General features: G+C 45.7%; 1 protein-coding gene across 5 annotated transcripts in view; it reads left to right on the top strand.

Moving 5' to 3' along the window:
• anchor (integral membrane protein GPR155 homolog anchor) overlaps positions 1-15,394 on the top strand; it is a 152,115-nt gene that overhangs the window by 80,926 nt on the left and 55,795 nt on the right. For 4 of the 5 annotated variants that reach the window (XM_045740773.2, XM_045740776.2, XM_045740775.2 and 1 more), the window contains 6 exons: positions 804-979; positions 1,371-1,490; positions 1,748-1,917; positions 2,814-2,920; positions 4,807-5,004; positions 14,150-14,271. In XM_045740773.2, the coding sequence (XP_045596729.2) occupies positions 831-979; positions 1,371-1,490; positions 1,748-1,917; positions 2,814-2,920; positions 4,807-5,004; positions 14,150-14,271 (866 nt within the window). In that variant the 5' untranslated portion in view covers positions 804-830. Of the gene's footprint in view, positions 1-441; positions 587-803; positions 980-1,370; positions 1,491-1,747; positions 1,918-2,813; positions 2,921-4,806; positions 5,005-14,149; positions 14,272-15,394 lie in introns of those variants that run through there. The other variant, XM_069323789.1, reaches the window with a different exon arrangement.

Here is a 15,394-nt window from a genome sequence, read left to right on the forward strand (position 1 = left end):
AGTTGCAATTTTCTTACCGCGTGGGGTTTGTTTTATTATGCTTACCTTTCTGGGTGCCTAACCCCAGTCGATGGCAGATAAGGAAAAACCCCAACCACAGGGGAATTTTCCAGGGCCATTGCTCCCTGCATCTCTCTCTAAGGGGTCCAGGTTCTGGCTCATGGTCCCTGGTAGGCTGAACTCCATAGACTAATGCACCTGTCTAATGTATCAGATATTAGCCCGATAGCTTCAAGGAGACGAAGGGGCTCCCCACAGAAAAGAGGTGATTCTACATACAAAATAAATAGGGATATAATCAAAATAAATATATATAAAATAATCAACAAAATTGATAGGGAAGAATTCCTGAAACCTGAAACTTCAAGAACAAAGGTCATAGCTTTAAATTAACTAAACAAAACTGCCAAAGTAATGTAAGAAAATTCACTCACAGATAGTGGTAGATGGTTCGATCAAGTTAAATGAGGTGGTGGTGGAGGCCAAAACCATTAGTAGTTTCAAAGCGATATATATATGACAGAGTACTGGAGTACTGGGAGATGGGACACCACGAGTGTAGTTCTCATCCTGTAACTACATTTAGGTAATTACACACTCTCTTCCTATCTCTGACAAAATTAATTATTATTTATATGTAGTGTTTAGTTGTTAGTGGGATATGCATGAATTTAATGTGACATATCCAAGTACAGTGTTCATGATGGCTACCTTGAGGCTCTATGGGTATGTAATTTTTTGTACCTGCCAGTCTATGGATCCCTAATGTTCAAATTTATTAATTGTACCTCTTCACTCTACAGGCATATGGGCAGCTTGAATTTTTGAAAATGAATGTGAGCGGCTTGGGAAATGAGGGTGGAGGTGTGAACGCCTCTGCCTCGTCCATCTTGGAGTACAGTGATGGACAGATCTCAGAGGTGGCCTTCTCCAATCTCTATCCAGCTGTTATTGAGTGTTTTCTCATTATCCTCTGTGGGTAAGTATTCTGTCAATGAAGCAGTATTAACGCTGATGGCTTTTTTTTTGGGGGGGGGATGGAATTATGGTTGTGTGGGTAGAAGTACCGTACTGTACTGTAATAACATTTAGAAATACTGTACTGTACTTATCTTTTTCTTTACTGGTGCAGATCATATTGACTGTTCAGGCTCATTGCAATTTAGTTTCTCATAAAGCATTAAAATTGTTTTAATAATATTGTAGAATTGGTTCTTTTCATAAATATCCATAGTAATATGGAAATTAATAAATTAAACAAAAATGTTCACATCTAAACAATTTCAAATTGTAGTTGCATCATGGTGAGGAGGTGAGCTGACTGACCCACCATGTAGTCAGGACTAACAGCTTTCCATGTTTGTTTACAGGTACGTGGCAGGTCGCTGCAATCTCATATCGCAGATTGAGTCCAAGGGTCTCAACACATTCGTGGGGACGTTCTCACTCCCAGCCTTAATATTCATGTCCATGGCACAATTAGATTTCAGGTTAGAAACTTTATTAATGTTTTAGTTTATTTTTGTACTGTAAATATATTAGCTAGTGTAATTTTTCTTTGTCACCATTGTTTATTTGTCATTTCCATGTATTTTCCAAATGTTGTATTTTCCGTCTATGACTTAATAAAATGTTTTCCCCTTGTGGAAACCAAGTAAATATATACGTATTGTGTGGTATTGTTTAATAATGTGTCAGGATTAAGGTTTTCTTTTATCTAATGTCATCTTGTGAATTAACTTTTCAGTGCAGTCAATTGGATGTTCTTGTTGGCAATCTGCATTTCTAAAGCGACTGTGTTCTTCCTGGTGATCCTGGTAACTCTGTTTGCTTACCGACCTGTTGATTTTGGTAAAGCTGGACTGTTTGCCATCTTCTGTACACAGAGCAATGACTTCGCTCTTGGCTACCCCATCAGTGAGTGCTATGCCTTTCATTTTGACTTCTACTCCTGTTTTGTGTGTGTTTCAATTTGTTTGTATTTGTGTATGTGTATAAATTTGTTTGTAAGTAATAACATTTTGAACAATAACTTAGCTTCCTAACAAAATCTTTAAAATGTATACTTAACCCTGCCAAATATGGTTAAAATTAAGCTATATTAGTAGTGCCTGTATATGCCATATCTACATTTTATGCAGTATAAGTAACAGGGGGTTCCCTTGCTTGATATGAGCATTTAATCCTAAACATTGCTTGAAATATGGAAAGGTTTTTCTTGCCAAAATGCCTAGTAAGTTGGTTAGATCTTCAAGTGTACTCATTAGGTATTAGTTAGAATAATTTTTGCACTTGAAACACTCCATATTTTGAGCACCTTCCATTGTATCCAACACTGCACATCTACATATTGCTATGTAGTCACACTGGCTTAGTGCCTTCTCCTGATAATGGCTTTACCTTACCACATCCTTGTTCTGTGATGACATGCAACATAAGAATAAAGGTATCTGCAGAAGACCTAATGGCCCATATGAGGCAGCTCCTATTTATAACCACCCAATCTCATTCATATATATTTTTCTAACATACGCTTGAAATGATCAAGGGATCCTACTTCTATTATGTTACGCGGTAATTGGTTCCATAAATCAACAACCCTGTTACTGAACCAGTATTTACCCAGGTCTTTCCTACATCTAAACTTATCCATACTCATTGTTTCGTGTTCTGTTTTGTGTTGATGCTTTTAATATCATATTAATATCCCCCTTTGTTATGTCCATTCATCCACTTGTACACCTCTATCATGTTACAACTAACACATCATGGAATTTACAGCTGAAATCCAACATGTTTATTTTCCCGTACAGTTGCTGCACTCTACGGCAACACTCACCCCGAGTTTGCCTTGTATCTGTACCTGGTCGCCCCAATCTCCCTGGTCATGTTAAACCCCATCGGCTTCATTCTCATGGAGGTAAGACCACTTTCACCTTTTTTCACTCAGTTTTGCACGTTTCCCTAATGCCTATTTTATGTATATATATTTTTCAATAAAATTTTCAGGCCATTGAGTACAGGAATGAGATGGGCTAAATAATGTTTCCATTTACAAATACTAATATTAATGATTTTATTTTGTACAATGAAGCTCTTGTTTTACTATAAAAAAGCAATGTTTTGTAATGTATTAAATCATATTGAATTAACAATATACATTAAGGATTGATTGTACTGTACATTATCAATAAAAAGAGCACAATGATCCTAATTATGATAGGTTTAGGAAATGGCACAATAGTTTGTAGTTCCTAAAAATGGAGTCGATTGATGGAGATTAAGCTACCCAAGAGGTGGCACAGGCATGAGTAGCCCATAATGGATGTAGTTGACTATTGGTGTGGACTCTGCTGCTTATTTAGCATTAAAGAAATGATCTTAAGCACATGATCTTGACATCAGTCTTAAATGTTGTTTCTATTTCTAATCCAACCTGAGAGAAGGATCTTGTGCATGTCAATGTCTGCAGATGATAGTGCTGAGGAAAGTAAACACTGAGGAGGACTAGTGTGCTGCAGGAAGACCTTGACAAATTCCATAAGTGGACAGATAAATGACTTTAAGAGTTCAACCCTCATAAGTGTAAGGTAATGAGACTGGAAATGGGTAATAGGAAGCCAGAAGGAATCTACATCATAAGAGAAAGCAACAACATGAATCTGGAAAGCAGAGAGTCTTGAGTGGATTTAATTTCAGCACTAATAAGTCATATAAAAAAGAATAGCATTGCAGCATATGGAAAGATTTAAAAAGTTATGCCAAATTCTTTCAAGGCTAATATTAGAAAACACAGCAAACATATTACAAAAATGTCTTGGATGCAGAGGGCTACGAGGCTGTTTGTAAAAGGGTAGACTTCTCTTCCCAATGGTCACCTAGTGCTTCTGACTGACTTGTTATATACATGTTATGATATACTGTATGCACAGAGGGGGGAGTTTTTTTTATTAGGGACATTTCATAGTAGTGTTCGTAAAATCTGCCCGTCATAGCTGTGTTAGGAAAAAAATGGCATGGAACACCTCCCATAGTTATTTTGCAGTTTCTATTCTACTTTATTTACATATTTATTTATATCCAAATTTTTACATTGTTTATCTTAAATGGTTGCTATATGTAATTACCTACCTTGCCTTGAGGTTACCTTGAGGTGCTTCCGGGGCTTAGCGTCCCCGTGGCCCGGTCGTCGACCAGGCCTCCTGGTTGCCGGACTGATCAACCAGGCTGTTGGACGCGGCTGCTCGCAGCCTGACATACGAGTCACAGCCTGGTTGATCAGGTATCCTTTGGAGGTGCTTATCCAGTTCTCTCTTGAACACTGTGAAGGGTCGGCCAGTTATGCCCCTTATGTGTAGTGGAAGCGTGTTGAACAGTCTCGGACCTCTGATGTTGATAGAGTTCTCTCTCAGAGTACCAGTTGCACCTCTGTTTTTCAACGGGGGTATTCTGCACATCCTGCCATGTCTTCTGGTCTCATGTGATCACCTAAGTGTGATTACCTAAGTGTAGTTACAGGATGAGCTATGTTTGTGGTGTCCCGTGTTCTCGGTACTGGCATATGATGATTTGAAAAATATTGATGATTTTGGCATCCATCAGCTTCTCACTTAATTTGTTTCAAATCATCTACCACTCTGTTTGCAAAAGAAAACTTTATTGAACAGATCCACAAGGGCCATGATAAAAAACTTTTTAATATTTGTTCTTAATCTGAAGTTTCCTGTTTAAGTTAAAAGGCTAAGGACAAAATAATTAATGAATTAAAATGTAAATATTTCATTGGGGGTCTTATTTATTCTCCAGATTGGGAAGCGTCGCAGAAATAACCAGGACAGAGATGAAGGCTCCGTCTCGGTGACCAAGGAGAGTAGGTGCAGTTTGGTGCTTCAGATCCTTCGTGATGTTCTACTGAATCCCATAGTACTTATGACGACCCTGGGCATTATTGGGAATTTTATTTTTAACCACAAGCTACCAAATATCTTGGAAGGAATTTTAAAGGTGAGAAGAGTTTCTCATAAGGCATTTTTATGCTAGATATTATGACTACTGTGATGTGCCGAGTTTATTGTGCCATTGCCTGTGCTCATGAAATCAAGTGTTCCCAATTTTTTTTATTTTTTGTTTGTAAAATGATAAATTTCCTTCCCTGAACAGTCTATGTAAAAATAAATACCAAATTCCACTATGGCTGTGGGAAAATGGACATGGTGTGCAGTGACATAATCGATGCTGGCCACCCATGCGTGTAACTCCCAAAGGAAGTCGCGTGGGCCATTCAAGCACCGCGAGTTGCCAAAAATATATTTTCAATTATTTATTCTATGTATTTCCAATGAAAGTTTTATTTTCTGTGGGGAGCCCCTACGGCTCCCTGGAGCTTATCGGGCTAATGTGTGTTATGTTAGACCGGGACATTAGCTAAGGAGTTCAGACCTACCAGGGACCAGCGCCAGAACCTGGCCCCTTCAGAGAGGTTTCAGGGAGCAATGGCCCTGGAAAACCCCATATGGTTGGGGGTTTTCCTTATCTGCCATCGACCGGGGTTAGGCACCCAGAAAGGTAGGCGTAACAAAACAAACCCCACATGGTAAGAAACTACAACAAAAACCGAACAGAGAGGTAGAAAACTCCCTACAATCCCAAGGAAACAAGCAAACAAGCAAACATCACACTTTACTGCCGCGCCGATCGTCCGCGCAGCCCTCCCCACCCCGGGAGGGGGAGGGGGGAGCCCCGGACCTACCGCGCCGGCTGCCAAGCTCCAGTTCGTTCGCTAATGTCAACCGGGATTGACGCTTCTCTGGCCTCAGTTTCCTAGGCGGTGTTTGCCTTGTGTGGCGTTCACTGCCGTGTGTTGTGGTGTGCGGTGGCCAGGAGTACTTCATCAGTGCCGGGGCTGCATGTGCTTAGTGGCTGACTTCCCTAAGCGCCCTGTGAGTACTGCCCTTGCGTTACAGGGTTATCTTCCCTGGGGCGTTCGGGAACCATTCCCGTAGAGGTTCTTGCTGCTCGGCATTTGCCTCGCCCTTGGGGCCAGCTGGGGCTTGGGGCCCTTGTTTGGCCCTGGGTAGGGATTGGTATTGTGCTGGTTAGGGCGTCAAGGTGTTGCGCAGCCTGCCACCTAAGCGGCGGCCGGTTTCTGTTGCCTCTGGAGACGGTGTACTTTTGCGGGGTTTTTCTTTTGTTTTTCATTTTCTTGCCTGGTGGGGGTCTGCCTAAGGTGGTTATAGTTCCACTGGTAGTGTTTGGCGGCCCTCTGCTAGGCCCCCGTGCTTGTACACGTCTCGGGGGTTTTCAGTGCTATAATCTACCCTCTTGTTATGTTTGGGTTTCTTAACCGGTTAGCAACACCTTGCCCGGGCTTCCCGTAGTTGTTACCCTACGGGCCCCTGGAAACCCCTGTCTGGGCTCGGGGGACCATTGAATGTGACTTCCGGGTTCCAACCCGTCTTGTACGGGATCGTTGGTTGCTGTTCCCTTGTCTCCGGGTGACAGTCGCCATTTTTACCTCCGTCATGCTGCCTGTTGGGTCACTGACACCTTGACCCGGAGTCTTGTGAGTGATTCTCTGCTTGTTCTCCAGTACTCTCCTGATGTTATTACTGTTCAGAGTACAGGCGGCATCCGTGTTGCAAGCTAGGTTAGGTTGCTGCAACATGCTAGGTTGGTTTCCCACTCGAATGCCCCGTGGCCGCCCCGTTTGGTTAGGTGCTGCTCGCCCCTTTCTCTCCATGTTCCCGGCTCCGGACCGTCTGCGTGTTTCTGGGTCGGGGCGGGGTTCAGTTGCGGCAGAGACTCGGGCGGTTTTCGGGGGATGCCCCGTTCGGGTTGGGGACGGAGGTTTGAGCCTGTGCCTCCTGCCAAGGCTTCTGGGTCTTACCAGCGGCCCTTTCTTGTTGCCTTTCCCATGGGCTCTTGCTTTTCTTTAAGGGCGGAGGGCTTGGAGGCCGGCTCTGCCCCGGGGCCTCTGTTGTTGGTTCCCGGGGCTGTGGGGGATGCCTACTAGCAGTTCTGGGGCGGTTTTGCCCCTTCAGGGGTTTTTCTGCTGTTGGGCGTCGTTTTTCGCCCTTCCAGTCTGCTAGCTTCCCACATTTGCTGGCGTGTTTTTGTGTATTAAGCGTCAGTCACAGCCCCTGCTGGCGGCCATTTTCGTCTGCCGGTTTCCCGGCGTGGCCACCAGGGCGGCGTTGCGGTTTGTTTACATGCGTCTGGGTGTGCGAGCGAGCGTCTCTGGTGAGTTTTCAAAAAATTTGCAGGGTTTTTGTTCTCCTGTTGTCGTTTCTTTGTTTTCTGGTGTTTTCTTGCCGTTGCCTGTTCCTCTGGGAACGTTTGGGTGTTGATTTTGGGTCTGAGCCTCTGGGTTTAGGCTCAGTGCCCCTGGCTGGTATGCTTGCTCCCACACCTTGCCCCTCGGTTTTCGGTCTGTTGGGACCGTTTTCCCAGGGCGTTCTGCTGGGGTCTGTGCTTTGCCTTTTAGTGGTGTTCTCCGCCGGCAAATGTGGTGGTTTGGGCTCCCCCTGGTTCGATTCTGGGTTCCTTTGGGTTCCTTGGTTTCGTTCTGGAGGTTTCTTCCTCTTGGGCCCCCTTTTGTGGGTTCAGGGGACTTTGTTTCCTCGAGTGACCCGGTTCTGCCTTTTGGGGTTCCGGGGTCTTCCTGGCTTGCAGACTGAGCTTTTTGGGTCTTGGCACATGTTGTGGTTGTGCTGGGACTTTGTGGTTTTGCTGTCGAGGTGGGCCTTTTGATGCAGTTTTGTGCCTTCTTTGCCTGGCCGGCGTAGTGCTCTTTGCCACTAGTCGGCGGCTTGTGCTTTTACAATATATGTCCTCACCTAGTTGTGCTTGTGGGGGTTGAGCTCTGGCTCCTTGGTCCTGCCTCTCAACCGTCCGTCAACAGGTGTATCGGTTCCTGTGCCTCTTGGGCTCTGTCATGTCTACATGTGACATTGTATGGGGGTCAGCCTCGTTACTTGTGTGAGGAGTCGCCACATTACTTCTTAGTGCTTTCCCGTTCCCATTCTGACACTCAAAAAAAAAAAAAAAAAAAAAAAAAAAAAAAAAACTCTATCTGTGGCTCTTTTGGGTACTCAGTTTCCACCTGTGTCCCCTAGTGCGTGTGCCCCTTGTGTTACATATCCTGTCCTTCTCAACCCTGTCGATTCCCTTGGGTATCTGGTATGTGGTGATCAGGTCTCCCCTCACTTCCTCTTCCAGCGAAGTGTGGTTTCATTCCCGTAGTCTCTCCTCATGACTTCGGTAGTGTACTTTTTCTTTCTGAAGGGGTTCTGTTCCCTTCTCTGTTGACTGGGCGCTGGGGGAGCAGCTTGCTCTGTTGCCTCTTGCTTGGTCCCGCTGTTGGTGGGCGCTTTGGGTTGTCTTCCGGCCTCTGCTGGCGTCGGAGGACGGCTTCTCCCCCTTGGGGGGGGTTCCGAGCTGGCGGGGTGGGCTTCTTCCCTGCGCTTCGTCATTTCCTCTTCGTGGGTGCGTGGGGCGTGGTCGATCCGCCCCATCCTTCTGGGCTTCCCGTCTGCTCTTTGCAGTCATGAGCTTTTCCAGTCTGCAGTTCTTCTGGACTACTTCCGTCTGCGCCCTGGATCCTCTGCCCTGCTCGGAGGACTGTTGTCTCCTGTTCGGATTCTGTTAGGGCCGGGTGCATGGATGGTGGACCTGGACCTCCAGGTCACTTCTTGGCACGTTCCTCTCCAGTTTTTCTGGGGCTAGCACGGTTGGTAATTACCTATGTGTACTTACCTAAGTGTAGTTACAGGATGAGAGCTACTCTCGTGGTGTCCCGTCTTCCCAGCACTCTTTGTCATATAATGCTTTGATTATAATTGTCATATTGTCATATAATGATTGTCATATGTCATAATATGTCTTCATATGATTGTCATACAATGCTTTGGTGGTGGGGCTTTCAGGTTTGCTGTTTTTATTGCATTCCCTATTTTGTGAAGGGCACTTTGTATACTCTTTGCATCTTTACCGGATCTTAGTGCCCTGTCTGCGTCTGAGATTCGGTGTCTGGCCTACCTCGACGACTGGCTGGAGTGGGCTCCCAGTCAGTCCGCTTGTCTGCTCGCCAGGGGATGGTTCTTTCCAGATCGCTGGGTTTGGTTTCCTGGTGATCTGGAGGTTTTACCTTCTGTTTCCGTCCCGGGTTCGGACCTGGGCCTTGTTTCAGGCTCTTGGGCCCCTCATTGTCTTCCCTCCAGAAGTGTTACTGTGGCTGTGGTCCCGCCTTTGGCTGTTCAGGAGGGGGTCCCGGGTTGCTCAGCGGTTGCTTGGGCGGTTGTGCGGGAGTTTGCACTTCGGCGTGCTTGTCTGCCCGCGGAGTCGGGTTTGGCTCCGGCGTCGGTTGGTTCCTACGGAGACTCCACTTCCGCCTCTTGCATTCCTTGGGTTCCTCTGGGGATCTGGTGTTGGTGCTGCGTCACCAGCTTCCTCTTTGGGGTTTTCGGGGTTCCGTGCCTTGGCGGCTCCCCGAGCCTTCGCTCGATGTGTTCACGGACGGGTCGTCTCTCGGCTGGGGCTTTGTGACCAGTGCTCACCAGGTCGGCCGAGGTTGATGGAGTCTGTCTGTCCGTCGGGCTCACAGCCCGGTTCAGGTGTTCATGGCTGTCTGGTTTGCGCTTCGGAGGGTTTGGGTCACTAGGTACTCTACCATTCAGCTCTGTTTGGACTGTTCTCCGGTGGTTCTTGCCGGAACCACAGGGGGTTTGGTTAACCGTGTGGTTCGTGTCCGGGGTGTGTCCTGCGTCCTGGTGGACAGCTGTCTCGGTTCATTCCTCTTCGTGGGTTGGCCAGTCGTCGCCGATGCGTTTTGTTGGCTCTGTTGGGCTTATGGACTCATGGCCATGGACGTCTTCGGGTCGGCGTGGTCTAGGCGTCGCCCGTTTTGTGGCGCTCTTCCCACCTGCGAGGTCTTCACGGTGGAGGCTTTCGGCAGGCCTGGTCGAGGTGGGGGGTACCTGTACCTCTTCTCCCGGTCCAGCTGTTGCTTCGGGTTCTGGCTCAGTTGCAGCCCATTCCCACGAGAACAGTCCTTATGGTTCCACTGTGGCCGGCCCGGCCTTCTTTTCAGACGCTGCTTGATAGGTGTCCGTACCCGGGGCGTTTTTCCTGAGGCTTCGCCTCTTTCGGCAGGCCGAATCGGTCCTGTCCGTGACTGGTTCGGCCTTCTCTTTGGCTCTTCGCGTCTGGTATTTTGACGCAGGTATCGCCATCTCTATGGTGTTCAGGTGGCTTTGTTGACGGTGTCCCACCTGCGAGCTTCGTCTTGGAGACTGTATGACGTTTATTACGTCTTCTCGCGTTTTGTTTCCCCTCCGGCCTGCTCATGAGTCGCCTGAGCCATCCTGGTCCTTGTTCAGGGTGCCTTCTTCTCTTCCCCTCAGTTTGTGGTAGCCCCTTCGGTTTCAGTTTCCTCCTCTTTGGTACTGGTGGTAGCTTTATTGGTGTGCAGCCTTTCTCTGTCCTGGCGACGGTCGAGGCGGCTGCTTTCCGGAGGGGTTCTTGGGGTATTGGTACTTGTTTGGTTTGGCCGGGGGGTGCGTCCTGTGTTGTCCAGTTGTGCTTTTTGCTGTTGCCGGCGTACCATGCCTGGGGATGCGCTGTGGTTGATCCGGTTCCTTCGTTCCCTGTTTTCAGGGCTCGGGTCTCCCGGGTCGTCCGCAGTGTTTTCCTTCTTACTGCGGTCTGTCTTTGCGCCCGTGCTGTTCAGACGTTTGCAGCAATTGCTGCTGTGTTGGTGACGTCTCGGGCTCATTTCGGGCGCAGGGAATTGTGGGTCGCACAGGTTTTTGGCCGCCCATCCATGTGTGCGTCTGTTCTTGGGCGTTCTTGTTGCCTTGGGTCGCAGGTTTGCGTCCGGTTGTCTTGGCTTTGCGTTGCAGAGTTTGTGGCGGCCGCCTCCCGGGTTAGCCCTTTCTTTTCCTTCTCTTTGGGTATGAAGCTCCAGGGAGCCGTAGGGGCTCCCCACAGAAAACCAGCGTTGAATGTAATGAAACGCCATTTTCTGGGTGAGCCCCGGAGGCTCCCTGGAAACCCTCCCTCCCACCGGTCGGCGGTTTTTTCGCGTTGGTTGACGCTTAGCTTCCGAACTGGAGCTTGGCAGCCGGCGCGGTAGGTCCGGGGCTCCCCCCTCCCCCTCCCGGGGTGGGGAGGGCTGCGCGGACGATCGGCGCGGCAGTAAAGTGTGATGTTTGCTTGTTTGCTTGTTTCCTTGGGATTGTAGGGAGTTTTCTACCTCTCTGTTCGGTTTTTGTTGTAGTTTCTTACCATGTGGGGTTTGTTTTGTTACGCCTACCTTTCTGGGTGCCTAACCCCGGTCGATGGCAGATAAGGAAAACCCCCAACCATATGGGGTTTTCCAGGGCCATTGCTCCCTGAAACCTCTCTGAAGGGGCCAGGTTCTGGCGCTGGTCCCTGGTAGGTCTGAACTCCTTAGCTAATGTCCCGGTCTAACATAACACACATTAGCCCGATAAGCTCCAGGGAGCCTCCGGGGCTCACCCAGAAAATGGCGTTTCATTACATTCAACGCTGGTTTTTTATTTTATTTTATCGTATATGATGCATATTTGTGTCCTTTACAATATGTATACAGTAGAACATTCATAATGTTCCATGGAACTGTGATACATGTGTCAGTAATGTGTCCACAATAAATGTTTATTGTTGCAATATTACGTGTTAAAAATTCACTAAAATTACAATATGTACAGTTTCACACACTACACAGTAACGCACTGTACAGTATTGCACACTCAGTACTTCGGAAGTGAGTGATAATCAATGAAATTGTCCATGGTACACAGCGCGACTTCGCTCTCATTGCACGAGGTACAGATAGATTTTCACTTACTGTTTCTTCATTCTGTGTGCTTGCAAATAATGCACTCGCATACACCCTTGGCTTTAGTACTTGTAGGTGGTATGTAGCCAAGCTTGTAAAGCGTAAGGTAGTTTGTGAAGGTAATCCTTTAAAAGATTATAGAAAAGATAAATTTGTAAGATAGTCTTGAAAAGATCGCTTTGTAAGGTCCCTCACTGGAAGAGATTCGGTCAATCTGAAAGAGATTCGGTCATTCTCAAAGAGTGTCAGTCAATTTAGAAGAGATTTAGCCATGCTGGAAGAGATTCAGCTATTCTTGAAAATATCTATGGAAAACACCACCATGGAAGCTGCTAACACTGTTCATCTATGCTACTTGTATCAGATGCATCATCACTGAACACACAAAACGATTCATATATGTATCATCTATATAAATTGGAGATGGCATAGGTGGACAAGGGTGGCGCTCAGAGCTACAACCAGATACGCTCACTGTATCGTCCTCATTGATGCTGTATCACTTGCATCCAACCTTTGTGTTAGGTCCCTATTGCATCTAGCTTCACCAATATCATGACCCTTATGTTCTTCAAAAAATAAGGTCTGAATTTCACCGACAAAGCGCGATCTTTCAACACCATGTCAGACAGGTGTTTGGCAGCCAGAGGCACGTGGGGCATCCATGGTTGCTCACTCAGTACTAACCCAGCCAGCAGCCCTAAGGCATTCTGGGAATTTTTTCCAAGATGGCTGCCTCTCTGGAGGTCTTAAGAGTCCATTTCATACACAACCTACCGTGCACACATTTTGAATGGGTACGAAATACTGTATTCAAAAGGTGTTTTCTCGGTTGGCGCAGTTTTAATTGACATAATGACAATGACATAATGGCAGTGCAGGTCTGGACTCAGGATGATAAACTGATAATTATAATTGTCTACAGCCCTTTAGCAAGCAAAACAACTGACCGAGTTTTCTCGGTTGGCGCAGCACAGTGGTTAAAGTACAATACAGTACTGTAGGCACTGAGTCATATGTTAAGATTCAGTAATCTTTTGGTTATCCAAGCTACTTTAATTATGGCTGGATCCCATTTGGTTTTATTTTGACTTGTGGAGAGTTTAGACCAGGGGTGCAGTGCCAGTTTTATAGGTGCCGGAGCTCTGGTGGGCCTGACAAAAGCTTGTCATTTCCTATCCTGTTTCCATATACAGTATGTCACATGATTAAGTATTTTGTGTTTGTACTCACTAATTATCATAAAATATAATTATCAAACAAATAAAGAAAAAGACATTCATCATGTATTTATCAATTTAAGAAGGTAAAACACTTAAGTTCTCACAAAATACAAACAGTGAGAAGTTTCACAATAGTTTCCACAAAGGGTCAGGTGTGAGATGTTTTCAACGGTGTGAAGCCACTCTTGTCCTGGTGTCATCTGCCGATCTGTGGTACCGCACCCATGATATGGCATACGGCTCAGGATTCCACTGAACTAGAGGAGGTCCATGTAGTTTAACAAACCTAAATGCTGATACACGATTTATGTATAACAACACACACCAACTTACCCTTATAGTTGAAATCCTTGGGTATATTTGTAAGAGGTAAGTTGATATAGAAAGGGGATAAATATGGATGGAGTAGCAAGAGTGTGTTCTAGAGATTTGTTTGGAAATTAATGCACAAAGGAAGGAACTGAGAAAAGAATTAGTGTGTTTGTAAATGTGGCCGAGCATATGCTCGTAATGAGTGTGTTAATGGCAAGGCAGGATATGTAATAAAGGTATGATTAGATTTTCTCTATGTAAACTGATTTGTTGTCTGGTTGAAGAATGTCAGCAAGAGATAGATGCTGTTTTGGGTGAAATCCAGTAGAATATAGATAATTTAGTATATAGTACTGTATTGGCATATGAGTGAGGGTAATTGGTTTGTTCTCAGAGATGGACCTACTATAACATTATGGTGCCAAACGTAGTGCAGTACAGTATAATGCTTTCTTAAGTGTTCCTTCACTCCGATTGACAATATATTTAGCGATATTAGGATATAACTAGGAATTAACCATTGGTATTTAATAATTATTGTTATGCATATACACATACATTTATATGTATGTATGTTGTATAATGCAGTATTTTACAAGGTAAATCCTCAATATTTTAAGCAGAAGAAATATTTGGGAAGTGGGGGGGAAAAGCTAGTTTCCCCATTTTCAAGTTTGCAAGATGACAAAGTTTCCCAGAATGTTTGTCATCTTGCCATTCCACAAATCTATCAAATCATATTTTTCTGTTGTAGGTTTTTGGCCAAGCCTTTTCTGCAGCAGCACTCTTCCTCCTGGGCCTCCGCATGGTCGGCAAAGTTCAAACTCTTAGGGGATCTGGTCTCGTTATTCCAGGAATCCTCATTGCTACCAAAACGTAAGTTGAAAATGGGTGCTTACTCCTAGCCGACTCTGAGCATCAATCTGAAACATGCACAGTCCTTAGGTTGGACAGTCTGTGGACTTAGGTCCACAGTCCCAATTGCATGACATTGCTTTTAACAGGTCTTTTGGGCATACAGTATTTGTCAAGATTGAATAACACAAAAGATAAGATGCCCAGATGCCTTTCTCAATATCAACACTTCAGATACCACCACATTACTGATTTATTTCTAGTCCTCTGACCATGTATGTAAGCATGTGTGCATGTGATTGCCTGCCAAATAGGCACAGTAATTACATAGGGATGCAAGCACACCAGCCTCTGCAGCTGCTAAAATTTCATCATTGTAGCTATTTAGAGGAGAGTTTGTGGGCTACATAATAGTTCTCCCAGGAAACATGAGCATCTACAAAATAGAAAGTGTTTAACCCTTACCTGACTCAGCTGTCAGGGCCCCCATGGGGGCCTGACATGTTCATGACTTTTGCCAGACCAAAATTGGAATATGCAGCAGTTGTATGGTGCCCATATCTCAAGAAGCATGTCAACAAACTGGAAAAGGTACAAACCGTCCGTCTAATTACCACAAGCTACCACTTGCTACACAAGCTTCACTAAGCTTCCTGGCAATACGTTAGTAATGAGTAAATATGATATATTTACTCATTATAATGTTGGTGCTGAATGTACAACACTGAAAAAAAACATAATTTTAATCTGAAAAAGTATCTTTCTGTGGGGAGCCCCTACGGCTCCCTGGAGCTTATCGGGCTAATGTATGTTATGTTAGACCGGGACATTAGCTAAGGAGTTCAGACCTACCAGGGACCAGCGCCAGAACCTGGCCCCTTCAGAGAGGTTTCAGGGAGCAATGGCCCTGGAAAACCCCATATGGTTGGGGGTTTTCCTTATCTGCCATCGACCGGGGTTAGGCACCCAGAAAGGTAGGCGTAACAAAACAAACCCCACATGGTAAGAAACTACAACAAAAACCGAACAGAGAGGTAGAAAACTCCCTACAATCCCAAGGAAACAAGCAAACAAGCAAACATCACACTTTACTGCCGCGCCGATCGTCCGCGCAGCCCTCCCCACCCCGGGAGGGGGAGGGGGG

This window comes from Procambarus clarkii, chromosome 13 (genome assembly GCF_040958095.1).
Source record: "Procambarus clarkii isolate CNS0578487 chromosome 13, FALCON_Pclarkii_2.0, whole genome shotgun sequence".
Lineage (NCBI taxonomy): Eukaryota > Metazoa > Arthropoda > Malacostraca > Decapoda > Cambaridae > Procambarus > Procambarus clarkii.